The following is a 25,407-nucleotide window of genomic DNA, read 5'->3' on the forward strand; positions in this document are numbered from 1 at the left end:
CAGCCCGGCCCGCGGGGGCGGCGCCGAACCGGCCGGTACCGCACAGCCCGGCCCGCGGGGGCGGCGCCGAACCGGCCGGTACCGCACAGCCCGGCCCGCGGGGGCGGCGCCGAACCGGCCGGTACCGCACAGCCCGGCCCGCGGGGGCGGCGCCGAACCGGCCGGTACCGCACAGCCCGGCCCGCGGGGGCGGCGCCGAACCGGCCGGTACCGCACAGCCCGGCCCGCGGGGGCGGCGCCGAACCGGCCGTACGGTACCGCACAGCCCGGCCCGCGGGCGCGGCGCCGAACCGGCCGGTACCGCACAGCCCCGGAGCGCGAGCAGCCACCCCCAACCCCGCAGCCGAGTCCAGATGCCGGTGCCCTCCCGGTACCCTGTCCCGGTGTGCCCCATCCCGGTGTGCCCCATCCCGGTGTGCTCCATCCCGGTGTCCCACCCTGGTACCCTGTCTTTGATCCCTGTCCCAGGGTCCCGTTCCAGCCCTCTGTCCCAGTGCCCTGTCTCAGTACTCCCCATGCCATTCCTGTCTAAGTGCACCCCATTCTGGTAACTTCTTTTTGGTACCCCACGCTGGTGCACCGTGTGCCCTGTCACAGTGACCCGTCCTGGTGCATCATTACAGTGTCTCGTCCCAGTGCCATGTCCCAGTGCAGTACAAGTCTGTGTCCCCTCACAGCTCCTAGATGCACAGCTGCAGAGCTCGTGTGTTTATTGTACAAGACGAAGCCGGGCAGGAGCTGTGGGTGCCATGTCCCACCCCGAGGAATGCAGGAGTCCCTGCCCTGGGGCTCAAGCACCACACAGCCACCCCGCAGTACCCGCTGCCCAGACAGGGCTCTGCTGTGTCCCCAGCAGTGCTATGGGATGGATCCAGGGCCCCTGGTGCTCCCTGTCACCGCTGCCTCTTGCGGATGGCAATGAGGTCCTGGTGGATGGTGCAGAAGTTGGGCCGCTTGTGGGGGTCATACTCCCAGCAGCGCTGCATCAGCTGGTACACCTCCTCAGGGCACTGCTCCGGAGGGTCCAGCCGCAAACCTGGGCAACAGGGATGGGGACGTGGATCACTGGCCCCTCACACCTCAAATCCCGCTGTGGGATGTGTCTGGCCCATCCCACAGGCACAGCCCCACAGTGCTGGACCCACAGCTCATGGTGGCTCCCAGCCGTGTCCCCTACCATGCTCCACTGCCTCCCGCGTCTGCTGGTTGCTGAGGTTGGCATAGGGGACAGCACCCAGGCTGAAGGCTTCCCACAGCAGGATGCCAAAGCTCCAGACATCACTCTCTGAGCTGTATCGGCCTGGGGACATGGGGCAGGACAAATGCTGTTGTCAGGGGACACGCATGTCACCGCTGCCCAGCTGTGCCCATGGTCCTGAGGGCTGAGGCGCTTGGGGTCTCTGCCTCCCTCCCCAGGACCAGGTGTGTGGGAGTGGGATAGTGCCAGCTGCGGGGTGCCAGGCCATGCCTGGCTCCATCCTGTACCATAATTGAGTGCTTCAGGGGCCGTCCACTTGACAGGGATTTGCTTCATCCCCCCTGTGGAGGCATAGATGCCATCCTCCTCCTCCCGTGACATCCCAAAATCACTGATCTTCAGGGTGTTCCTCTCCGTCACCAGGCAGTTGCGAGCAGCCAGGTCCCTGAGACAGCCCCAGGCAATCAGCCATGTGCCCAGCTGTCCCTGGGGCTCCACCTGGCAAAGGTTGGGGTGGTGAGGATCCCAGGGCTCCCCATCCTGCCAGGGCCCACCTGTGGATGCAGTGCTTGCTCTCCAGGTACTCCATGCCGGCGGCAGCATTCTCTGTCATCTTGACCAGCTCCTTCACGCGGAGGTGGGGACCCTCACTGCGCAGGAAGGTCAGGAAGTCCCCCCCTGTGCCCAGATTGCAGAGGCGGTGGGTGCCAGGCAGCGCTGGCAGCTCACCCAGGCGTGGGTGCATGGGGAGTGCGGGGACGGGGCGCTCACCCTGCACCAGCTCCATGACGATGTAAATGGGCTGTTTCTGCGTGCAGACGCCGATGAGCCGCACGATGTTGGGGTGCCTGTACTGCTTGAGAATCCTGTGGGGACAGGATGGGCACTGTGAGTGTAGGGGGGCCTGGCTGCTCTGGGCACAAGCCACCCGCTGCCATCCCCAGGGCACTCTGCCCTGCCAGCCCAGGGACACGGCCCTCAGCACGATGGTGCTGCAGTCCCAGCAGTGTCCAACAGCTCCAAGAGTGGACAGATGTGACAGGAGAAGCCCAACAGCCACACGGACCTGGCTTCCTGCAGGAACTTGGCCTTGAGCTCAGGTGGAAGGGTTTCCCGGCAGGATTTCACAGCAACGGGGGAGTTGTCAGCACGCAGGCGTCCGCTGAACACCTCCCCAAAGTTACCCTTCCGAGACACAGGTGCACCAGGCTCAGCTCACCGTGCAGCCCAAGGCAACCCTTGTCCTCCGGCAGACCTGTGAGGACAGCCCTGCCCTCCTGCAGACCCCACAGCACCCCATCTCACCCGACCAATGCGCTCCCCCAGCAGCACGTCCTCGTGGTTAAGCACCCATTTGTCCTGCAGCAAACAGACACTCGTGAGCTGCCCCTGGCCCGCAGACCCCTGCAGGCCCCTCTCAGGCAGAGCCGAGGTCCAGGTTCCCCTGTCTAGCTGGAGAAGCATGCCTGTGGTGCTCAGCCCAGCCATCAACAGGAGAAAGGGCCAGGCAGAGCTGCCCCTGCCCAGGGGGCCCCATCCTCCTCCCCACTCCCTGTCTCACCTTGGGCACAGCCCTGGCCAGGACAATGCCACTCTTGCGGGTGATGGGCTGCTGGCTCTGCAGGAGGTGCTGGATCAGCAGCGGAATGGTGGGGAAGCTGTCACCCTCCAGCCGAAACATGTTCTGCAGGGAGGGAGCCCAAGAGGTTGTGATGGACAGGAACCTTGCCTGGCCATGCAAGGCCACCCCAGCCATCCCCCCTGCTCGTGGTCACTCACACCGACAGCCTGGATGATGAAGTGCCGGGGCTGCCCATCCCACAGCACGCTGAGCACGTACTCCTGCTTGCCCTGGCTCTCCCGCACCAGGAAGTCCCCAGTGCAGGTCAGCAGCTCCTGCACCTCCGAACGTGGGATGGCCCCGTGGTACCAGACCTGCTGGCACAGCGGCTTCTGCACGTCTGGGATTAGGGGCACGGGGGGTGGCAGCTGGAAGGAGACAAGGTGAGCCCAGCCATGCACACTCCTGAGTTGTGCCAGAGGTGGGGCAGCAGGAGTGTCTGGAAGCTGTGCCCAGGGCAGGTGGGAGCAGAATCTGGAGGTGCTGAAGCAAGGGGGGCTGTGTGGCCAGAAAAGAGAGAGGACAGGCTCATCAAGGCAGCTGGGCAGAGAGCAGGGTGGCGGGAGGCACCCAGGGACTCACCGAGTACTTTGGGCTGAAGATTCCCGTGATGTGGTTCTTGAGGGTCTCCAGCGCGCTGGCCCCGCTCCGCTCCTGCTCCTGGAAGGAGGCATGGGCTGTGCACCAGCTGTGCACCCCATCCCTGCAGCTCCCGGAGCGCAGGAGGCGAGGCTGACTCACCGTGGAGGAGACGGACTGCCGATCCTCTGGCAGAGGCAGGGCAGGCAGGGGCTCCCTGACGCCCAGCTCTGCCAGCTTGCTGGCCAGCAGGTCCCGCTGCAGCTGCAGCTTGGCCTGGGCACACAGGCAGCCCTCGAGCTGCTGCCGTGCCTCATGCAGCCCCTGCCGCCTGCCCAACAAGTGCACCCTGGGGAGGGGAGGGGATGGTCAGCACCCGCTGCCCGGGCCCCTCACCCCCCTCTGCTGCACCTCACCGCTCCCCGGGGCTCCGGCCCTGCTCCTCATCGTGGATCTCTGCCTTCAGCTCCTGCATCTGCTGCTCCTTGATACTCACGGCCTCTGTGGCGGCCACCAACTCCTCCTCAACCGATGTCAGGCTGCAAGAGACGTGTGCCGACAGTGGGCTTGGCCCCTGCCCCTCACCTGCCCCTGCCCATGGCTAGCCCCACTCACCAGTGCTGGACACTTTCAAGGGTCAGCTCATTCAGCTGCAGCTCCCCCGGCACCAGGTTTTCTGTGTCCTCCAGCAGGCTCTCATCAAAGGACACAGCTGGTGGCATCTCAGATTCGTACCTGTGGGCACCCAGGACAGCTGTGCCTCCACTTGCCCCGTGCTGGCCGCTGCCAGCCAGAGGCAGCAGGGCCATACCCAGCAGAGAGGCTGCGGCTGCGTGGAGCCATACTGGTGGCTCTGGATGAAGCTGCTGTACTCAGTGGCAGGGTCGATGGCCTGGATGGCACTGGCAATCTCCTGGTGCACAGCCAAAAGGTCCTCCTGTACCAGGCTGCTGATGCTGCAGTACTCGCTGAGGATCTCCTTTCTGTGGGAGCACTGCTGGTTCTGGGGGGCCATGGGCATGCCCAGGGGTCGGAAGTGGGTGGCAGCAGGGAACAGGATGGGCAGTGCTGCACGGGGTGGGCAGTGGGGCACGGGATGGGCAGCGGGGCAGGCAGGGCTCTTACAGGACGAGGACCATCTCCTGCTGCAGACCGTAGAGGGACTGATGCAGGCTGGGCAGCACCCGCTGGTAGTGGTGCTGGTGGTGCAATGCTGCCGCCTGCACAGCCAGTACATACTGATTGTGCAGGGCATGGAGCTTCCAGAGGCTGCGCACATACTTCTCCTTCGCCTTGTCCCGCTCCTTGTCTGTGGAGAGAGGCTGTGGAAAACCCCAACCACCAGCACACCACCTGCCCCAGCACCGGGGCAGGGGTCAGAGGGGGAGGGCTGGGAGAGGGTCTCAGGGCAGGCAGAGGGACCGAGCCGGGGGTGGTCACACTGTGACACAGAGATGCCCCTGACCCACAGGGTGGTGTCCCAAGGCCCCCAGGCTTCTGCCTGGCTTCCTGGGGGCTAGGCTGGGCTCTCCTCTATGAAACCCCACCCGCTCCAGGCTGGGCTGTAGTTTTCACGGAGTGCAGGGTGCTCCAGCCATCCCTAACCCAAAAGGGAAGCTGGGAGGTCACGCAGGGGACAGGGGCCAGGTTGGCACCTTTGCTGGCCTCCTGGTACTTGCGCTTGGCCTGGGCGCTGTCACGGGCCAGGCTGCGGTACTGTGCCTTCAGCTTCTCCATCTCCTGCTGCGTCGTCTGGAGAGGGACACGGTCAGGGAGCGGGTCCAGCACATTCTCCTGTTCCCCTGCTGGCTCCAACATACCCGGCTGTAGTCCTGGCTGAGCTGCTGCCACTGCTCGCTGAAGGCTCTGCGCAGCTGCTGCTTGTCGCGGATGAGCAGGCTCAGCTTGGCCAGCGGCCCCGCTGCCAGCTCCTCCGCGTGCCGCCGCAGGATCTGGCTCAGCGTCTCTGTCCGGCTCACCAGCACCCACCAGGACTGCAGGAAAGGGAGTCAGGGATGGCGTGGAGATGGCATCCTCCAGCAGCACCTCTCGGGCTCTGCAGGGCACAGTCCTACTCTGAGGCATCCCTACCTTCTCGATGTGACCACCATGGTTGCCATGGAGCTGCCAAGTGCTCTCCTGCTTTTCCAGCTGGGAGAACATGTGGTGCAGCATCCCTGCATACTCGCGGTCACTCTTGGCCCGCTGTGACATCCACTTCTTCATCAGCTCCAGGAGGCGCAGCTCCCCATCCTGCAGCCGCAGCAGTGCGCTGTGCCCCTGCGGGCACCACAGCTCCGGCCCAAAGCCCATGGCACCGCCGTCCAGCCAGGGGGTCTGTGGGGCACCAGGACAGCCTGAGCTGCAGCTGCCACCCTGCACTGCCTGCACCAGTGGTCGGGGCCTTTGCATTTCACACCCTCCTAGCCCATCATCCGGTCTGTGCAGCAGAGATGGCCCTCCCCACCCACTGCAAACAGCCCTGCAAAGCCTATTCAAAGCAGCAGAATGAGTGCTCCAAGCTCTGTGGGAGCTGGGGCCTGTGGGGATGGTGCTGGGAAGGAGGAAGTGTGGAGCCATAGACAGCAGTGTCACCTCTGCCATGCACAGGGCTGCTCCCCAAGGGCAGCACGGCTGTAGCCCCCACCCCTGGCAGCACCAGCCCCTCCTCTCCGGCAGTTCCAGTCCTGTCCTGCCCTTTCCCACCCCTATGCCCGCAGTGTGGGAGCTCCCTGGGACCGGGACACTGGTGGGAAGCCAGCAGAAGCTGAGGAGGGTGCTGAGCCCCAGAGAAAGGTGTGGAACCTGGATATGTGCCAGCATGCAGGACTCCAGAAAGGCCATTGGGAGTCAAACTGATCCCAGTGGCAGTCCCTGGGTGCCCTGCCCTGAAACAAGAGTGCAGCAGGAGCAGGAGAGTGCTGGGGCACCTCCCTGCGCAGCGCAGGATGTCTCCTGGCACAGCCCTTGACCTCACCAAGACCTACCCCCCAGCCCCACAAAGGAGTCCCCCTGTCTCTGCTAGTACCTCACCAGGGCACCGTCCTTCCAACCTACATTTGTTGTTGGGTCTTCGTTGTGAGGCTGCTGCTGGCGTCCTTCTGGGGCCGGGGCTGATGTGGTCTGGACCTGGTGCAGCTCCGGCTCCTGGGGAGGAACAGGAAACCCAGTGCTGACCATACAGCCATTGCGAGATTTCCTGTGCTTCCTGCCCTCCCTGCCAGTCCCCACGCCAGCAGCCAGCACACAGTTCTGCTGCAGCTAAGCAGCTCCCAGCCCCACCACACCTCCCAGCTGTCTCCCACCAGGGCCTGACACCACCAGGTCCGGCCCTGTAACCAAGGGCTCCACTGCTCCTGTGGAGCCTTCATTTAGCACCAGTCCCACCCAGCAAAGCCCCTCAGCTGTGCCTGGTCCTGCCTGACTCCCAGTCCCACTCCATGTCCCTGTGTCTCCAAGAGACTGCAGGACCTGGGGGGTCCTGAGGACTCTGTGAAGCCCCACTGAACTGTGGCCACCCTGTCACCATCCCCAAGCCTGGCCCTTGTGACAGGGAAGGGCTGCAGGACAGAGCACCCACTGATGGACACGCAGAGTGCCATGCCCCAGCCCTTGCTGCCAGCCTGCATCCACAGAGCCAGGACTACACTGGGCACCTTCCCTTCAAAGGGCTTCCCGGGTGCCACGGCAGCACTGCCCAGCCCTGGCAGCTGCCACCACCACTGCCACTGCCCAGTGGCACGGCCCAGGTCAGCTCCACTCAGCTCAGCCTAGCCACCGCCTGGCTGTTTGGTCCTGAGCGCTCCCCTGTGACTGCCAGGGAGGCTCCGGCGCCAGAGGAGTTTCAATGTCACCTGCAGGACACTGCCGGGCCGATTCCACTTTTAGAGGAAGTCAGGGAAAAAGCGTGTCAGCCGGGAGCTTTGCTGACTCGCCTTCCTATAGCGGAGCAATGTGGGGTGGCCACATCCTGGAGCAGCCCCAAGGAAGGGCTGACACCGTACCGCTTCTCCCACCACCACCCCCCGGCAGCGTGGCTCCCTCCCCGCCTGGCCAGGCTGCTCCTGGGCGGCTGCTCAGGGCTGGGCGGTTCTGGTCTGACCGCAAGGGCAATGGCTCTCTCTGGAAGGCAGACTGCTGCCCGGCCCCAGCCCCGCCTCGGAGAAGAGGAAGAGCCGGGTGAGCGCGCTGCAGTCTGTGCCTGCCACGGGGACCTCGCTCCTGACCACAGGAAGCCGCTGCGGCCCAGGCACAGCGAGGCCGAGCGACTCCGCAGAGAGGAGCTGCCTCTGTGATGGAGCGCAGCCACAAGAGGCTCTTTTGTGGGGCTCGGTGAGGCTGGGGTGGGCTGTGTCGGCAGCTTGGCCACAGCACGAGTGGGTCTCAGGTCCAGCCAGGCCACTCCTGCACCAGGGTGGTGCTAGACACGGGCTGCAGCCAGGGCCCAGGCTGTGGTGAAGGGAGTGAATCTCGTGCTGTGGGAAAGGGGTGCTAAGTCCCCAGGCTTTTTACACGCGCACACACATCCATCCCCATGTAGCCCGTTTCTGAATTAACTGCCCTCGATGCACATCCCCATAAGCAGCTGTTTCCCCTCGCTCAGGTGAGAGACATCCCCTGCCTGTCCCCACCACATCTCCTGCCCACAGCCAGGGAAGGGCAGTCCCTGACGCTGGGGGAAGGTCTGGGCAGGGCTCCAGCCCACCTGCAGAGCACCTGCAGAGCAGATCTGGGTGCCCCTGAGGCCCACAGTCTCCACGGCCAGGCCACTGCCCCAGCTGGGCACCCACAGCACACAGAGCACAGGCAGCGCAGCTGGTTTGCATAGTTCTGAACATTTAATAACTCAGTCTCTCTAGCGTTATATCCACATCCATTAAATTAAAAACAGGCTCAGGAGGCAGCTCCTGGCTGATTAAATTACAAGAAAAAATTACTGTGCACCAAAAAGTTGTTATAGAAAAATAGTCCTGTGGCCCCTGGCCAGCGGCTCCATCCACGGCTGGCCCCGGTGTGCGGCGGCGGACGGCAAAGGGGCGCGTGGCACTGGCCCCCAGCCCACGGGGAAGGGGCAGCAAGGGGAAGGGCTCCAGCGGGGAGCAGAACAGATTGTCACCAAGTGGGGGCAAGGCACGTTGGGGGGCTAGGGCTGCAGGAATGCTGGGCACTGCCCAGCACAGGCAGGACGCAGGCAGAGCTGGGGCAGTGCTGGCACTGGCGCTACCTGACAGTCCCAGCCAGCAGCACCTACAGCCCTCCCCGGGGACGGAACACAAGGGGCCCAAGGTAGCCCCCCAAAGCAGGGACTGTGCGAGGGGTCCCTGCCCAGGCTGTGGGCTGTGCCATGGGCACAGGGTCAGGCGGTGCCCAGCCTGATGCTCCCCGGTGCCAGGGCTCCTACCCGCTGCAGGCAGCGGCGGTGGGATGGGCGGGCAGTGGACAGCAGCAGCTGAGGCCTGGCCATTATTGCTGTCGAAGGGCACGGGTGGAAGCAGACAGGCCCAGGGGAGGCGGCAGGGAGCTGGGACACAATGAACTGAGCCTGGGACGCAGCTCCGCACGGGCTGAGGGTGGGAGGGGCAGGGGGATGCTGTGACGCAGGCTGGGCTCAGCCCTGCCACAGCCAGACCACCTTGAGCCACGGCAACCCAGGGATTTCACACGCTGCCCATCCTGGAGAACTCACAAGATCCCAAGCAGCAACCATATACCCAGCATGGGAGACACTGCTGCCAGTGCAGGGCCAGGAAGCATCGGGCCCCACTGCCACCAAACGCCCCGGCACAGGGCACAGGATGGACGCAGGGCCAGGAGAGATGGTGCAAGACTGGGACGGTGCTGTGCTGGGGATGGTGCCTGCAAGACCATGCCTGGCCACCCAGACTAGGGCTGAGGGATGGTGCCAGTGGGTGGGAGCCCCAGGCTGCTGCAGTGCAGGAAGGGGACAGGGGCAGAGTCCAGGGCCCCTCAGCCTCACCTGCCCCAGGCCTGCGGTGCTGGGCAGTGAGGAGGGAGGGGCAGGAGGGCTCATCAAAGGGCACTTTGGTCTCTGATGAAGGCAGTCCTCTCGCTGTGGGCCTCATAATCCTCACCGTCCGACTCAGAGGGACCCTCCTCCTGCCAGATGTCGGAGGGGAGCCCCTTGTAAGAGATGATCCCGCTGTCCAGGGCATACACCTTCACACCCCGCAGGCTGAAGCCCGAGCGTGCTTGCAGCACCAAGAAGATGGTGACAAAGATGATGACAATGAGGATGCAGCTGAGGCTGGCGATGAGGACAGGCAAGTTGACTGGAGGGGGGGCCTCAGCTGGTCCTTCGCCGTCTGCCAGGGCAGGGGATGCACGGCTGCTCTGTGTCTGGTGGGAGCAGGAGAAGTCCAGGCTGCTGAAGTGTGAGTGCGCAGGACAGGTGAGGCACTGGTTGGGGCCAGGTCCCGCACAGGTGGCACAGGAGGGGTGGCAGGGCAGGCAGAGGTGGGGTGCAATGGGCTCCACGCTGTTCTCCAGGTTGTAGTGCGTGCTCTGGATGCCAGGTGCGAAGCCAGGAGGGCAGCGCTTCAGGCAGCTCTTCTGGTGCAGGTAGTACCCCTCCTCGCAGACTGTGGGACAGGCAGGGTCAGCTGGGCCGGGGGCTCCTGCACCCGCATTTCCCCCCCTGTTGTCCCCACACTCACCCACACAGGTCTGGCTGGGGGTCAGGGTCTTGCAGCCACTGCTCTCCAGCTGGTTGGAGAGGCTGGGGGACTCGGTGGCCGTCCCATACAGCACGAGCGTGAACTTGGTAAGCGTGCCTGCAACAACGCACGGTGAGGACCACAGAGGTGCCCACAAGACCACTTGTGCCCACGACAGGCACAGGGAGGGGGCTCACGCTGGTCCCCCATCCTGGCTGCCAGGGCACAGCAGGGTTGTGCCCACCACCTGGGAGAGTGTCTCTTGTGGGGCCATGACCCTGCACAGGACTCCCAAGGGACAGGGGGTCAGGGGGGCTGGCATGGGGTCTCCTTCTGCCTGGACTGCACCAGAGGGGCTGCAGCACCATCCCACATGCCCGAGTCCAGCCTCTCCCCAGCCACATCACCCAAAACATCCAAGATGTTACTGGCCCCTCAGCTCAGGAGCAGGGGCAGGGGGGGAAACTGGGTGACTACACAGCTCACGACCCAGACTTGGACAGAGGCAGTGGACAGGGAAGCACACCCCTACCATAGTTCTTGGCATCACTGGTGTTCTCAATCTCCAGCACCCACTCCCCCGAGGGATCCTCATCCCACGAGTGTGTTGTCATGAAGGCCCAGTCATTGAAGCCATCGGCTGAGAAGTCATGGGGCCTGAGCAACAAAGGCAAGATGTGGCTGTCAACACATCCCAGACTCACCAGGGGCCAGCCTGGGGCACGCCAGAGCCCAGCACGTACCTGGCAGCCAGCAGGGTGGAGCGGGTGCCCATGGGGCTGACCAGGTGGATGGCCAGGTCCCCCCGGCGGTTGTAGGACAGCGTCAGCCTGGCCTGCGCGTGCTCCAGCCGACTGATGTAGTTGGCTTTCCCCAGGCAGGCATCCACCTTCCGCCGTACCTCGAGACGCTTCCCAATGTCCCTGCCAAGGACAGGCAAGTGTGAGGCCAGTCCCAGACCAGGGGGACAGACCGCAGTCCCCATTCCTTGCTGTGGGGCTCTGCAGCTGTCCTGGGGACTGGGCACCAGGACAGCTAGAGCGGGAATCAAATCCACAGTGGGTCAGAGTGGCACCACCACTGTACCATTCCCAGACGGGTGCAGGCAGGCAGAAGGGGTGCCCCAGCTCCTGGCCACGAGGGGCGGGAACTGCGCTGCCCAGTGCTGCCTTCCCAGGCGCTGCTGCACAGGAGCCCTGAATAGGCCCTTTATTCACACACACCGCAGGCCAGCTACACCCTGCATGGCCCAGCCAGGGATGGGATGGGCAGAGCCGTCCCCATCCTGCTGCTGGCCTGTGGCCGCTCCCCCCACGATGCCAGCACAGGATGTGCCTGCTGTATCCACACAGGGCTGGCTCCCCAGGGGGGTCAGGGCCCAGCCCTAGCTCCCTTCATGCACAGCAACATGATCTCCCCACCCAGGAGCCCTGAGGGAGTGCCCTGTCCACAGACAAGACTGCACATGCTGCACTGTGGCAGCAGCAGCCAAGCAGGAGTCAAAGGAGCTTCTGTCTGCCCCCTGAAAAGCCCCTCTGTCCAGGATGACTCGTGCTGGCTGCACCCCAACCGCAGCGCCCCAGTCTGCCCACACTGACTGGCCCAGCCCCACAGCAGGGAGGCTCATCAGTGACACCAGAGCAGGATGGCTGGAGGTGCCTTTCCCAGCTCTCCCCAGGCTCTTGCAGCAGGATGCTCCAAGGGTCTCAGCATCAGTTCAGTCCCCGAGATTCTCCCCACTCTCTGCTCTGGGCCCAGAGGCTCTCAAGCTCCTGTGCAGAACAGACGCTGAGTGATCCTCTCCTGGGCTCACCAGCCCATACCTGGGTTCTGCAAGGATGTCAATGACACACTTCCTCTGAGGTCCCACCGTGGTCCAGTTCTTGGCCAGGCTCACCATGGCCCCAGCATCCAGCAGGCCGTAGCCATACGAGTGGCTGACTGTGGACAAAGAGGGGGTCAGCACCGCTCCTGGGGGTACCCAGGGAGGGATGCTTGCCTGGCCATGCTGCATGCTCACTGGGCCCTCCTGCCTCCTTCATCCCACAGCGCTGCCAGGGCACTGTGCCTCAGCACCCCAAGGCCAGTGGTACATGTGGGACAGGGAGACACCGCTCCCATCCCAGCACCCCGGTACCTTTGCGGCCAACGCCGTTGGTGACCCAGTCATTGGCATTCAGGTGAGCTGGCTTCGAGGTCTGCACCACCAGGTGCTGCATGTCCCGCCACGTCAGGTTCTTGCTACAGGGAGACACGGAGCTCGGGTCAGTGCTAGCTCCTGCTGGCCCCAGGCAGGCCCACGTCCAGGTGCCACTGCTGCATGGGGCTGGCACAGCCACCCCCATCCATCCCTTACTTGGCTTCCAGGGCGAGGGCGATGATGCCGGCAGCCAGGGGTGCTGAGGCTGACGTCCCCGTGTGCAGCTCAGTGCACTTCTGTCTGAGGTCAGTCGTCACCTGCGAGGAGGAGGGCCAGGGCAGGAAATGCTGTAGGCACATCCCACCCCCTGAGCCCCTGGCCTGCGGACAGCAGCAGCCCCCACTCACAATCTGCTTCTCATTCTGGTTGCCGCTGCTGTAGGTGGTGGCGAGGGTGGAGGAGCAGGCCTCACTGTACCAGGGCACGTTGCCGTACTGGGTGGTGCTGCTGATGGACAGCGTGTAGATGCTGTTGGTGTATCCGTCACAGTTGCAGCTGTCATGCTCGCGGCCCCCATTCCCAGATGCCCAGACGAAGATGGAGCCCAGCCCGCCTCGGCCCTGGCAACAGAGGCAGGGTGAGGGCAAGCACCAACAGTGCCACACACAGGAAACCCCAGGCTGGAGCTGGGGACAAGTGGGTGGTGCCAGCCTGAATCGAACAGACAGAGCAAATACAGCTGGGACACGGGGGACAGCATGACACCCCAGTCACAGCCCACCAACCTGGGCGCCCTCACCACCACTGTGCCCATGGAGGGTGCCCAGCACCTCGGCAGAGACTCCAGGGCTGTCCCAGTGTGACACACCAGGCAGCAGGAGGCCCAGACAATGTGAGGCTTCCAGGAGCCCAAGTCTTTTTCTGCTCAGAAGTCACCTGGCCTGACTCTGTCTGTGTGGGATTGCAGTGCCTGGCAGAGCTGTGGGAGCCCACAACACAGTCCTGGCCATGTCTTGGCACCCAAATGTGGCAGCTACCCTCGTAGAGGACGTGAAAGAGTCATTATGGCACCACATGCATCTGTCTGTAAGGAATCCTGGCAGAACATGACAGCTCCCCAGCTGGGCAACACTGACAGCACAAAGGGACAGTGGAGGATGACGGGCGGAGGAAGCAAGGGTGAGCACCTGGCACAAAACCAGAAAAGAACCAGGAGAGGGCTTGGGAGAGCAGGGAGAGAGCATCTCACACAGGAGCCCTCACAGAGATAACACCACACGGGAGGAGTCCTGACTCAGAGCCATCACACAGGAAGAACAAGAAAAACTAACAGAGCTTGATCCTAGAGATGGGCTGGAAGATGGCTCATCCTGGGAGGGCCAGGGTAACACCCAGGGCAGGCAGAGGGAAGGGAGACCCGGGAGGAGGGCAGGAGTAAGGCCAGTGCTCCCCCAGCAAACCCTCCTTCTCACCTGGCTGACCCCACGGAAGAAAGCCTCCTCTGCCAGCCGGGCCGGGCCATCCACAGTCTTGCCGTCGTCCTCAGGGCCCCAGCTGGCACTGTAGATGTGGATGTGGTTGGGGTTGAGACCCAGGGAATGGGCCTCCACAGCATCGGTCACCTCCCCATCCAGCATGCGCACTCCTAGGCCAGAGAGCAAATGTCACCAGCAACCGGCCGGGGCAGAGCGGCCACGGTGCCACCAGTGAGAACCCCCAAGCCCTGCTGCCACCTGTGCCACGGGCTGTCACAGCTGCTGCAGCCAGCAGGGCCACGGCCCCCAGCTCAGCTGCTGCTGCAGCCAATCAGCACCCCCAGGAGCTGGCGCAGGGCAGCACCCACCTCCGATCCTGGCGTTGTATGCCACGCCAACTCCACAGATGCCATTGTTTGCCACAGCAGCCACTTCCCCAGCACAGCGCGTGCCATGTCTGCAACCAAAGTAGGAAGCATGCTCAAATAGGGTGTGAGGAGCACAGGGGTGCTCCCACCCGGGCTGCAGCCTGTCCCCTCGGACCAGATAGCCAGTGAAGGCTCCTCCATCTACCCTCCTGCTCCAGAGCCAGGACACTGAACAGCTCACACTGGCTCTGAGCAGAAAAAGGATGCTGCTCACGCCAAAAAGGGAGGTGAAGGGTTCCCCATGGGGCAGAAGTATGCCACCAGCCTCACAGCTCCCAGTGGCCCATGTGGGGTGGCACTGCACCAAGTCCCTGCCACACTTATGCTCTGTGTCTTCACCCCTCCCTCCTGCCTCACCTGTTGTCATTCATCTGCGTATAGCGGGGCTGCGGGTCCGGGTCCTGGTCATTGACATCAAAACTTGCCCCTGGGTCCTGGAAGACAAATTGGACACTTGGAGACTGTCTACCTCAGCCACCAAGCCCCACTGTCCTTACTCCATGGCATGAGGCTGAGCTGCTGAGCAGGGTGGGCAGGCTCCAATCCCGTCTCCATGTCCCACCATGGTGGGCACCAGCCCTGTACCTCATAGCTCTGGGGTTGCCCTGCATGGACACAGCTGCCCAGACCAGCGCCCATGGCACTCCACCCCACACCATCACCCAAACTCACATAGTTGGCCTCCAGGTCAGGGTGGTTCTTCTCAATGCCGTCATCCAGGATGGACACCACGATGCCCTTGCCCGTGTATCCCTGTTCCCAGGCCTGACGCACGTTCAGGTCCCGCTGGTTTGTGTTGTACTGCCAAGAGAAGCCTTGGCACTAGGAGATGCACCCAGACATAGCCACTGTGATGGGCCCAAAACCACCACAGTTTCTCACCCTGCTCTTCTGTAGGTTGTGACAAGGAACCCCAGGGACCTGAACACAAGGCTGGGCACAACTAGCTGAGAAGGGCTGCTCTGAAAGCAAGATTGAGCCCCAGCCTATGCTTGAGTCTCACAGACAAGGCACCCTTTGCACAGATCAGGCTTGTGCCCAAGCTCCAGGAAGCAGGCAGAAGCAGGGACCCATTCCTGGGCTAGGCAAAAGGCTGTACCTCCTAGTCCAGCCCTGGGTCCCCTGCCCGCCCTCCCAGCATTCCAGGCAGGAGCCACAGCTCTGTGAGCAGAGCCTCCTCCCTGGGGTGTTCCCATAACGCAGCACTGGGCGGCTGCCTCAGGCTTTCCCCCTTCTCCTCCTCCTCCTTCCTGCCAGTCTGGCAGCAGCTGCTGCCTGACAGCAGTTCCTAGGTTGCCACACCTGTGTCCCCAAGCTCGCAGCCACAATCATGAGCACAGGCCCCCTTCTCACCCGACACTCACCAGGTACCACTGCTGCGGGAACTTAGGGTCCGTGGGCTCCATGAACACGTCCCGCTTGGTCCTGCGCTTTGCCACCTGCTGCTCCAGCCACTGCACCTGAGGGCAGAGAAGGTGTGGGATCCCCTGCCGACCCCTCATGACCCCAGCCCTCAGCCTGCCTGGAGGGGCTCTTCCCAGGAAGCTGAGTCAGCTCTGGCCTGGCAGAGTACTGGGGCTGTCAGAGCTACTGCCAGCCCCAGTCTGCCCCTCCAGGCCCCCCTCCTGGCTGTGCCCTGCAAAGGCTGTGCTCCAGTGGAGCGGGACGGTCAGAGCGCCAAGCTCTGCTGAGAAACAGGCTGCCAAGAGCTGCCACGCCACGCCACACCACACGCCTTCCAGGGCCTGGGCTGAAGCCAGAGGGTAGGGAACAGCAGCCCCCACACACCACTGCTCGGGGATCTGTTTATTGCCCTGCACCTTGTCCTGTGTGCAACTACACAGAGCTCTCCTGGGGACAGAGGCTCTCCTGGGCCCTGGCCTTGCAACAACCCACAGGCCACTGACACTGGCTCCACCAACCCCCTGCCCTTGCCAGACATGGGGTGGGCTCCCACCCCCCTCTGCCAAGGAATGGTTAAGGCAGCTCAGCCCTGTCCTGTGCCCAGCACTGCCTCACGTGCCTTTGTGAAGTGCCGGGATCAAAGTCAGGCCCTGCTGGCTCGTACCTGGGGCTCCCTGGCCAGGCGGCTGTGCCAGGGCTGGTGGGGCGACAGGGAACGCTTGGCCACGCCACGGTGCCGAAAGTGGTAATAGTCACCAAAGATCTGCAACAGAGAAATGCTGCTCATGGGACAGCTCTGACAGCCTGGTCTCCCTGATCCTCTACACCCCGTGTGTGCTATCTGAGCTCCAGGGCTGCCATGCACGGGCTGGGCCCCCACTCCAGAGTGGTTGGTATTATGTCCGGTACTCTGGGCAGGACCACCTGTGGGAAGCTGTGGCAGCTGGGGACAAGGCAGCTGGGAAGACCCTGGAGTAGCAGAAATGCAACTGCTGTGCACCTCACCCTCCTGCAGGTCCCCACATGGCAGCAAGTCTAACATTGTCCAAAAAAACTGCTGCCCTAGCAGGAAGGCCCAGGCAAGCAGTGGCAGAGAGGGACAGGCCTCTCAGAGTCAGCCTGTGAGAGACGCCAGACCCAGGAGACAAACCCACTGCTTCTCCCCCAGTGCCACCCAGCTCCTCCTGGAAGAAGGTCCCAGTGGCTCCAGGCCCCACACTCCAGGTGGTCCTAGCCAGGGCAGGGTCTGCACCAGCCTCTGCACCTCTGGACAGGCTGCTGCCTTCTCCCCAGGTGCCCCACTGGAACACCCACCCAGTGCCAGCCTCTACCTGAGGCACAGCCAGTTTCAGTGGGGCAGAGCAGGGGGCATGCAGGCATCCAACCCCAGCGGGGTCCAACTCCCACTGCCAAGCAGCCGTGCTGTCCTCACCCCAGCTCCACTCCCATGTGGGGACAGCCCAGAGTGGGACACCAGCACAGCCCATCTGGGGCAGGATGGGAATCCAGGACAGCTGGTGGGGCCAGGAGGCCATTCTGCCGCCCAGATGGTTATTTTTAAACCCCAAACCGTCTCCAGTGCTGTCATTTCCGTGTCCCCTCTCACACATCCTGGGGCTGACAGACACAGTGGCCACACCCTGGCTGCCCAGGGCCTCCCAGCCCAGCAGCCTGCCCTAACTGGGGAGAAGGGAACAAGCACGCACAGAGCAGCTCCCTGTGAGCCACAAAGCCCAGGCAGCAGCCACAGGCAGGATCCAGCTGCCCAGGCTGTGCTAGAGCTGGAGGGGCTGGGCTGCAAGGGCTGTAGGAACATGAAGACATCTCACCCTCCTCCATCTCAGGTTGCCCCAAAACAGTCTGTTTGGGGCTAACAAACCTCCCCAGCTTATTAGAGCTCTGCAGATGTTCTGCCAATTTGAACAGACTGGGCCAAGCAAGGTGCACCCAGGTGAGCACCCTCAGGCCCAGGGCAGCAGTCAGCTCTCCCAGGTACACATTTCATCCCAAACCCTGGACCCGTTCCTCTGGCACACTGTGTTCCCCAGGATGCCTGTCAGTTCAGAGCCCCTGAGGAGGTGTCAAGGTACAAAGCCTCTGCACAGGGCTGGTGGGGGAATGCAGGTTGCTCTCCCTCAGCATCCCTCACTCCCTCCAGGGGTATGGACAGAGCCCAGATTGTTCCTGCACACAGATTGCAGCTCTGACCGGTCATCCACCTGGATTAGGTCTGCACTTACACTGTGGTGGCAGCCAGGAGCTGGCCAGCCCACACACTTCCACCCTAATCTTCACTGTCCCTGTCCTCAGCAAGGACAAAGCCACCCCCCAGCACCACGTGTCCCTGGTGCCAGTTCAGTGCTGCTGCCTGACCCCTGGCCACAGCCCACAACTACCCCGGCCAGCCCCAGGCTAGGAGGCTGCCTGTATGCCCGACCACAGCCCCTGGAGTGGAGCAACATGCTGGACCTGCAGCCCAGTGGTGTGGGAGACAGGACCACCCCCTCCCAGGATGGCACTGTCCTGTCAGCACAGCCCAGGGATGGCACCATCAGTGTCCTTCCCCAGTGACCCCAATCCCAGCAGTGGGGGGCAATGCCTGTGCCCCCTTCTCTGCACAATCCCAGCAGTGCAAACCCTTACAAACCCACCTCGCTGCCACATGCAGCCCCCACCTCTGACCCACGACCCCCCACTGTCCCCTGTGCCCTCCTCAAGCCCTCCCCAAGGCCACTAGAGCCAGTCACGGGCCCTCGGCCCAAGGTGCCACTGGCTCCTATTCCATAGGCAGCAGCATAGCCACAGGTATGCCAGGACAGCACAGCTTTGGGGACAGTGTCCAGAGCCCAGGCTGAGGCCAGGATCCTCTCAGAGAAGGACACTGGGGCTCTCTTACTGGGGCACTGCCAGATGCACCCAGTCCCCCACTCCCAGCCTGGCTGCATATCCTGTCCCAGTGGCACACACCCCCAGGAGCAGCAGTCCAGAAACCTGCAAGGGAAAGCCCCAGGCTCTTTCCAGCCACACTCTTCCCACTGGACTGCCATGACCCGTCTGCAAAGCCCTGGCCAGCAAACCTGGTCCCGCAACGCAGACAGTGGGACAGGCTCCAGAACGGGAGAAAACATGCCCAGACCAGAAGCTCCTGCTACAGCCTGGGCTGCTGCAGCATGTGGGGCTCTGCTTGCAAGGGCAGGCTCACTGCTGTGAGGGGATGGGGAGCCAGGAAGAGGTGCCAGCCTCCAGGCGCAGAACCACGGTGCCGGGAGAAGACAAGGGCAGAGCTGGCACAGAGCCTCCGTGGCTCACAGGGATGGAACTCATGACAGACCTGGGCTCTCAACTGAAGTACAAGGCCCTGCACTGTGGAAATGAAGCCACAGAAGCAGTGTCCCTTGGCCCTAGCAGCCAGGCCTGGGACCAGGCACCACAGCATGATGGGGAGCACTGCCAGGAGCAAGCTGATGGTACTTCACCCCCATCCCCACTCCAAGGGGTCTCATCAGACATCCAGGCTGGTGGGACATGCCACTCTCCCAGTCCCCTATGCATGGCAGCTGCCTTGGCCTGACAAGTTCTTTCCCCTGAGACCTGCTCTGAGCCACTTCCACACTGACAGCAGCTGCCTAAGGCAATGCCATGGCCCACCCAGCACAGACGCCCTCACTGGGGTCTAGCCACAACCCCCACAGTTCACTCCTATAACGCAAGTTCCAGAGGGCCCAGAGTACCCAGTGCCCATGCAGGGCTCCTTCTGGGTGGCAGGACAAGGTCCTGCTGGCTCCTGCAGCAGCCACCCTCCCACTGCTCCCAGCAGCTGCACACAGCGAGGTCCTGACACCACAGCCACAGTTGTGCAATTTCCTCTGGGATTTCACCCTGCACTTCCTTCCCAGAGAAACAGCTCACTCCCAGCACAGCCACGCACACTGCCTGGTCGCTGCCTGACAGCAGGGAAAGCTGAGAGCTGGGGGGACCTGCTGACACACCTTCTGTCAAGGACAGTTCAGGAGTAAGAATACACAGCTGTTGTCAGACCCCTCTGGGGACAGCTCAGAGGCGCTGCTGCTGTCCCGCTGAACCAAGCCCATGCCGCACTTGGCAGCTTGCTGTGGGGAGCAGCAATGGAATCTGGAAGCCTTCCCCATCCATCATCACACAGCACTTCCAGTCCAGCTCCTCACACTAGGATGGGCTTTTCCTCCTTCCCCATCCAGCAGGCAGCGTGCCACACCATGTCACCAGCGGTCCCAGTGACAGGGGGAGACCCTGGCTCCATACAGGTAATTGCCACCATCGAGTCAAGGCAGCAGATGCTGGAAGGCCACAGCAAACAGGCTCAAACACAGTGGCCCTGCTGTCAGAAAGAGCAGGCCCCAAGCCAGCTCTGGGACTAAGCTCAGTGCCTGCCCAGACCACGTCAGAGAACACTAGTTCAGTGAGTAGAGGGAAGCAGGAGACTTACCGGGCCTAGGTTGAGGAATCCATGCTTCCTGGCCAGCCTGTCAGCCTCCTGGAGCCCTGCAGGGACGAGCACAGCCCAGGTGTTGGTGTAAATATGCTGGGCCAGCACTTCCTGGTCCAGGAGAGTGAGGGCAACCACCAGAGTCCAGAGCAACAGCAGCGAGCAGGGCCTCAGATCCATCAGAGTATCGGGGTTCCTCAAGCTGGGGAGCAGGAGGGTCCCAGGAGCAGGAGGGTCCTGGGAGAAGCAGGTCCAGCAGCCTCCCAGCGTCAGCACTCTGAGGCACACCAGCCTCTCTGACCTATTGGTCCCAGCTCAGCCCAAGGCCACATGGGGCCAAGCCCACAGAAGCACAGGAACAAACCATCCAGGACAGAAGCACGATCTGCAGAGACAGGACAGAGGTCATGCCCAGGGCACTGTTCCTCAGACCTCGGGAGGGCAGGCTGCACCTCGCTGAGATGTGGGTCAGCCCCTGGGCAAGGGGGCCTGGCACACAGCGCCTGCTGCCCCGCACGGCACACTGACAGCCAGGGAGCCACCTGGCTTGGCCGTGTGCCTATGTCTGCTCCTGCGTGGAGGTGCTGTTTACCTTGCCTATTACCCAATGTTTGCTTATAAACACAGAGAATCAACCAGGAGGAGAGGAGGGCACCAAAGGAGGGGAGAGGCAAGGCAAGAGAGACTGCTGTGCTTCCTGCTGCCACTACCCCTGCTCCAGTTGGGATGGGACTATCTGGGTACAGAGGTGGGAGCAACTGAAATGGGAGGCCTGCCTCTCCAGTCCCAAGGGGAGCCCAAGGGAGATGTCCTCAGGTGCTGTGCGAGGAATCCCAGCAAAATGAGATTGGAAGGAGAAAAGTCAAGGGGAGCTCCTGACTTCTAGCAAACCTGCAGGCTCTCATTTCCACAGCCATTGACCAGGCAGTGCCTGGCAGCCATAGCAAGCGCTGAGCTGCCTGTCACCAGTAGCAGCCCAGCTCTGCCCTTCCTCTGGTGCACAACATGGTGACACCGGTGTGACTCATCCCCGCAACTCGGTGGAACTAGGACCAGGAAAAGAGGCACACCGTCACCTCCAGCATGAGCCCAGGGATGCCCAGGAACAGCTCACACTTTGTGAAACAGCAAACGTAAGAACTTGTAGGGAAAGAGCAGGGGGAATGACCCACTCAGCGTAAGGGAGCCCATGACATGATGGTGCCAGGGTGAGCTCCACACTCGGAGCTCCAGAGGGACCCTGGAATATCTGGTCAAGCTTCTGGAACAGCTGGAAAAGTGAGAGCCGGCAGTGCCCAGAGGAGCCACATCCCCCTCCGTCCAGAAGTAGCCAGAGCGAGCTGGCAGCCTGTGGCACTGCCACAGGATAGAGCTCCGAGCAGCGCTGGAGACCCCGCCAGAGGCTACGGCACAGACAGTGCAGCGACCCTGGCACAGCGCGTTTCCCCATCAGCGACCACACCTCGGCCAGCCCCGGGCCGGACCGCCCCAACAAAGCGCCCAGAGCCGCGAGCACCCGCCGGAGGCCGTACGGGAGCCCCGGGTGCCAGACTGTCAAGGCCCTCAGCACAGTACGGCACAATGGAAAACTATCTGCCGCGGTCCACCAGTGTACGTGCCAATACCTGGCCCCCAGGCCGGGCTATTTCGCCTCGCTGGTCCCAGCTGGTCCCCCTCGGCGGTGACCACTGCACATGGGGACAGTCTGGCCGCCGGGGCACAGCCCGGATCCCGCGGCGCCTTCCCGCCGGACCCGTCGCCAGCGAAGCACCGCGTGCTGGGACGGCCCGGCCGCCGCACCCAGCCCGGAGCCGCGCTCCCGGCTCCGCACCGCGGCCCGGCCGGCGCTCGCTGCCCAAGGACCCAGCTCCGCACAGGAGCAGCCCAGCGGCCCCGGGCCTGCACGCATGGGGCGGCTCCAGCGGCGGAGCTCCGGACGGAGGCGGCCGGGCTGGGGCCGGGGCGGGACGCGGCCTGGCTGCCCCTCGGTCTCCCGCAGAGGCGGCTCCGGCTGCCCCCGCCGCAGCTCCGAGCGCGACCTCCCGGCTCCCCGCTCGCTCCCGGGGACCGCCGGGCCCGCACATCCCCGCCGGCAGAGCCCTAAGCCTGGGGCTGCCCAGCGGCTGCGGCCCCGCCGCTCGCCCCGGCCCCGGCCCCTCTGCCGCCCGGGTCCCGTCCGGTAGGGCCGCCCCAGCTGTCAAACCGCGGTCGCCGGCCGGCCGAGCCACCCCAGGCCGATGCCGGTCCCGCGTCCTTACCGCACGGCCTGCCCGCTCCGCTCCGTCCCGTCGGCAGCCGGGCCCGTCTGTCGGCGGCGCCGCGTCACGCCGCGGGGCGCCCGGAGCGCCCGCCCCGGAGCCGGGCCCGGCCCAGGCAGGGGCGGCCGGGGCGGCCGGCGGGGCCGCTTGTTTACGCCGCGCAGCTGTCAGCGCCGCCCGGCCCCGCCCCGACGGCCGAGCCACCGGCCCCGCGCGGCTCCCTCGGCTCGGCACGGCCCGGCCCGGCCCGGCCGCCGCTCTGCCGGGCGCCGCCGGATGCCGTCACCGCCGCCCGCCCCTCCGTCCCGTGCTGCATCGCCGGGTCCGCCACGGACCCCCGACAACCCCTCCGCGCCGCCCGCCAGTTTCGGGGCCGCTCCCCGTCGCCAGTACCGGGCACAGCCCGGAGCTCTGCGTGGCTTCTTGCAGCCGAGCATGGGGCTGTCCTTGCCACCCGGGGGGTACCCTATGCCAGCCCAGGCAGGAAACCCGGATCTGCGCCGTGAGAGCCGTGAGCCCCCGCCACGGGCCCGCGGCAGTGACCGGGGGTGTAAGGGTGCCTGCAGTGAAGAGCACGCAGAAGATGCCCAGTCTCCCACCTGGTGCAGCAAGTGGTGCGTTATGCTGTGACACGGGGCTGGCAGGACAGAAGCCCCGCCAGATTAGGCTGTTCCAGCCCTGGCAGACCCCGGAGTAGAGAATTCCCCAACCAGGCTGCGGGAATCGCGCTTCCCATGAGGTCCATCTCGTGGGGCTGCAACCCCAGGTCTGTGTGCAGCAGCCTGACAGAGAAACTGTCTGGTAAGGAATAACACAAGGAAAATCTATCAGCCCTGTTTCAAGAGAGAGACTTCCACCAAGGAGAAAAGGTGAGAAGTGAAACACAGCTTCAGTCATTTGTAAAGAACAACCCACGGTGAGCACGGGACCATGTCGTTAGCAACACAAATACAGCAGAACCCAAAGTGACCTGAACCCAAACTGACCTGAATCCTCCACACCTGCGATGAGTCTGGCAGCCCGGGGCAGGAGCAGGTCCTAGTGCTCTTTACAGAGAAAAGGAAGTCACTCAGATACCATGATCGAGATCGTGAAGCATTAGCAATCACACAGGAAACAGTCACCTTGGTAACCGAGATGCTGAGAACAGCCCAGAAAATCTAGCACAGGGCAGGTTGCTGTGCTAAACTGGGTTAGTTCTGCAGGGCAGTACCCTGGCCGCAGGTATTCAGGCTGGGCCAACCCTGGCAGCCAGCCCCAGGGGCTGTGGTGCCCCAGGCCCACCTTCAGGGCCACAGTCCCACCAGGGGGAGAAGGCACCCACCAGACAGGCAGCACTCACCCCAGTGTCACTGCAGCATGCTCAGGAGTCTTTCCTGTAGCTGGCAAGCCCCGGCCTGCCCTTGGGGACACAGGGAGCCAGCTGTGCCCCAGGGGGTTATATGGAGGATGCATGGACAGGGGCAGGTCCGGAGCTGGAGTCCGGAGCGGTGGTGGGAGGGAGGATGGGACGCGGGCTGCCTGCCCCACCCGTGAACCTTATCTCTGGATGCCTCCTTTGGGCGCTGGCAGCCGTGCCTAGGCAGGTGAGGAGCTGCTGTGCAGCCCTGTGACACTCGGTGCTGAGAGGAGCTGACAAAGGGCCCTTGTCAGCACGTGCTTATCGCGGTGCTGCGGGGCAGGCAGGCAGGAAGCACCACGCTCTTACGCAAACCACTGGCCTGGGACCCGCGCTGACCCCACAGCCCTGCCAAAGAAAACGCCTGGCTCGGGAAGCACCTGGCTGCAGGTGGCACAATGCCAGGACGGGGAGGAGACCCGCTGCCCCAGCAGCCCCGGGCCCAGCTGCAGAAGGAGCAGAGAAGGCCCCCAGCATGGACCTGAGCAGCTGCTGTGCCCCACTCACCTCACAGGGCTGCCGGGCTCCCTTCTCTGCCCCCAGCCACGATGCAGCCAGGAGGTGAAACAGCGACTGCCACACATCTGCCAGGATCACAAACCCTCCTCTCAGACTTGGGGACCATGGCCTGGGGGACCTGCAGGATTGCAGGTGAAAGCAGCTAATGAATGGGCAACAGCAGGAAAAGGGCAGAGAGCCCACACAGAGAAACTAACAGAGAAAACCAAGTAACAGGCAGCAACAGCAGGCAGAAACTTCTGGATGCACCAAACAAACACCAGAAGGTTTACCCAAGCACAGAGCAGCCTGCTCTGCCCCCCATGCCAGCAGAGGTGAGCCCACAGTCTCTCTGTTGTGTTGTCCAGCCTTCTCCCTGCACACATCCTCACACTCTCCCAAAGCTAAGGCTGCAGTCTAGAGTCTCTCTCCAGTCTTTCCCTGGAGTCTTTCCAGTGCATCCCCTCCCCTCCACACTGGATAGTACCAGCAGGCCCTTTGGTGCCCAAGGAGCTGAGACTGCTGTGGCACAAGCAGGATTTGTGCTCCACAAGGTCCAGCTGGCTCCAGCAGCTCTATTTATCTCCGACTCCCAGACACAACATCTCATTGTGGCCACATGCGGGGACTCAGGCCCAGCCCAAACACCCTGACCTTGTCCTGCAATACAGCTGCAGACACAAACAGCAGCTGCTCAAGGTGAGTTCTGTAACTATCTGCCTTAGGCTTTGTCAGCAGCAGTCCTAATGCTGCCAAGGTATTGATCCACAGCCTAGTGTGGCTCTGCCCCCGCTCTGGGCTGCGGGACATGCCCTTCCATCACCTGTCCTGTGACAGCACCCTGTCATCACCTGCTGGTCAGGTGCAGGGATAGCCTTGCCCAGCCTAAGTCCATAAGGTGCCTGTGGCACTTGGGGCGTTCCACACAAGTGACACGCACAGGGACACACGCACACACGGGCACGGAACACCAGGCTGAGAGCCCACCTGCAGCCCAGCAGTAGGAATGCCATGTGCCCATGGGCTTTGTGGGCTGGGGAGGGGCTGCTCACAAGCACAGACACACAAACCCAGCCCAAAGACCAGCAGGTGTGGCTGGCACAGCACTGAGGGGCAGACTGGCCCATGCTCCAGGCTCACTCATGGAACAGCTGCCAGCCTTCCATGGCCTCACACCAGCCCAGGAATGGGGGGTCAGCCCCACTAAGTGCCTCCCACCCTGCTGCAGCCCAGCTGCCAACTGCCAGGTGCTGCAGGGCCAACATGTC

At 63.4% G+C, this 25,407-nt stretch overlaps 2 protein-coding genes across 3 annotated transcripts; both read right to left on the minus strand.

The window, feature by feature from the left end:
• Window positions 1-693: 693 nt before the first annotated feature.
• FES (FES proto-oncogene, tyrosine kinase) lies at window positions 694-6,556 on the minus strand. Its single transcript, XM_036390015.2, has 19 exons — window positions 6,456-6,556; window positions 5,490-5,735; window positions 5,219-5,392; window positions 5,054-5,150; window positions 4,524-4,707; window positions 4,244-4,381; window positions 4,014-4,133; window positions 3,815-3,937; window positions 3,561-3,747; window positions 3,402-3,479; window positions 2,978-3,187; window positions 2,760-2,882; window positions 2,504-2,557; window positions 2,265-2,383; window positions 1,970-2,064; window positions 1,753-1,876; window positions 1,486-1,643; window positions 1,178-1,300; window positions 694-1,036 (listed from the first exon to the last, which is right to left on the minus strand). The coding sequence occupies exons 2-19, from the start codon at window positions 5,709-5,711 to the stop codon at window positions 894-896; spliced, it is 2,472 nt and encodes an 823-aa protein (XP_036245908.1). The 5' UTR covers window positions 5,712-5,735; window positions 6,456-6,556; the 3' UTR covers window positions 694-893.
• A 1,658-nt stretch (window positions 6,557-8,214) lies between these two features.
• FURIN (furin, paired basic amino acid cleaving enzyme) lies at window positions 8,215-22,338 on the minus strand. Of its 2 annotated transcripts, XM_036389702.2 has the most exons (16): window positions 22,243-22,338; window positions 19,985-20,369; window positions 16,184-16,282; window positions 15,480-15,575; window positions 14,788-14,916; window positions 14,473-14,549; window positions 14,056-14,144; window positions 13,685-13,857; window positions 12,620-12,832; window positions 12,429-12,529; window positions 12,210-12,313; window positions 11,896-12,013; window positions 10,816-10,995; window positions 10,605-10,729; window positions 10,073-10,189; window positions 8,215-9,997 (listed from the first exon to the last, which is right to left on the minus strand). In XM_036389702.2, the coding sequence occupies exons 2-16, from the start codon at window positions 20,162-20,164 to the stop codon at window positions 9,429-9,431; spliced, it is 2,370 nt and encodes a 789-aa protein (XP_036245595.1). In that variant the 5' UTR covers window positions 20,165-20,369; window positions 22,243-22,338; the 3' UTR covers window positions 8,215-9,428. The 2 variants fall into 2 exon arrangements, with proteins under 2 accessions (XP_036245595.1, XP_036245597.1); XM_036389704.2 differs by lacking the exon at window positions 22,243-22,338 and having other exon boundaries at window positions 19,985-22,212.
• Between the last annotated feature and the right edge of the window lie 3,069 nt (window positions 22,339-25,407).

The sequence above is a fragment of the Molothrus ater genome, chromosome 13 (assembly GCF_012460135.2).
Source record: "Molothrus ater isolate BHLD 08-10-18 breed brown headed cowbird chromosome 13, BPBGC_Mater_1.1, whole genome shotgun sequence".
Lineage (NCBI taxonomy): Eukaryota > Metazoa > Chordata > Aves > Passeriformes > Icteridae > Molothrus > Molothrus ater.

Excerpts from the sequence above, each read along its gene's own strand:
- FES (XM_036390015.2), bottom strand. The coding sequence starts at position 5,711 with ATGGGCTTTGGGCCGGAGCTGTGGTGCCCGCAGGGGCACAGCGCACTG. Across the intron at positions 2,883-2,977 it reads TCATCATCCAGGCTGTCGGT|AACATGTTTCGGCTGGAGGG; the intron begins GTGAGTGACCAC and ends CCCTCCCTGCAG. Across the intron at positions 1,644-1,752 it reads AGCAAGCACTGCATCCACAG|GGACCTGGCTGCTCGCAACT; the intron begins GTGGGCCCTGGC and ends GGGCTGTCTCAG.
- FURIN (XM_036389702.2), bottom strand. The coding sequence starts at position 20,164 with ATGGATCTGAGGCCCTGCTCGCTGCTGTTGCTCTGGACTCTGGTGGTT. Across the intron at positions 13,858-14,055 it reads ATACAACGCCAGGATCGGAG|GAGTGCGCATGCTGGATGGG; the intron begins GTGGGTGCTGCC and ends TCTCTGGCCTAG. Across the intron at positions 12,530-12,619 it reads ACCAGAATGAGAAGCAGATT|GTGACGACTGACCTCAGACA; the intron begins GTGAGTGGGGGC and ends TCCTCCTCGCAG.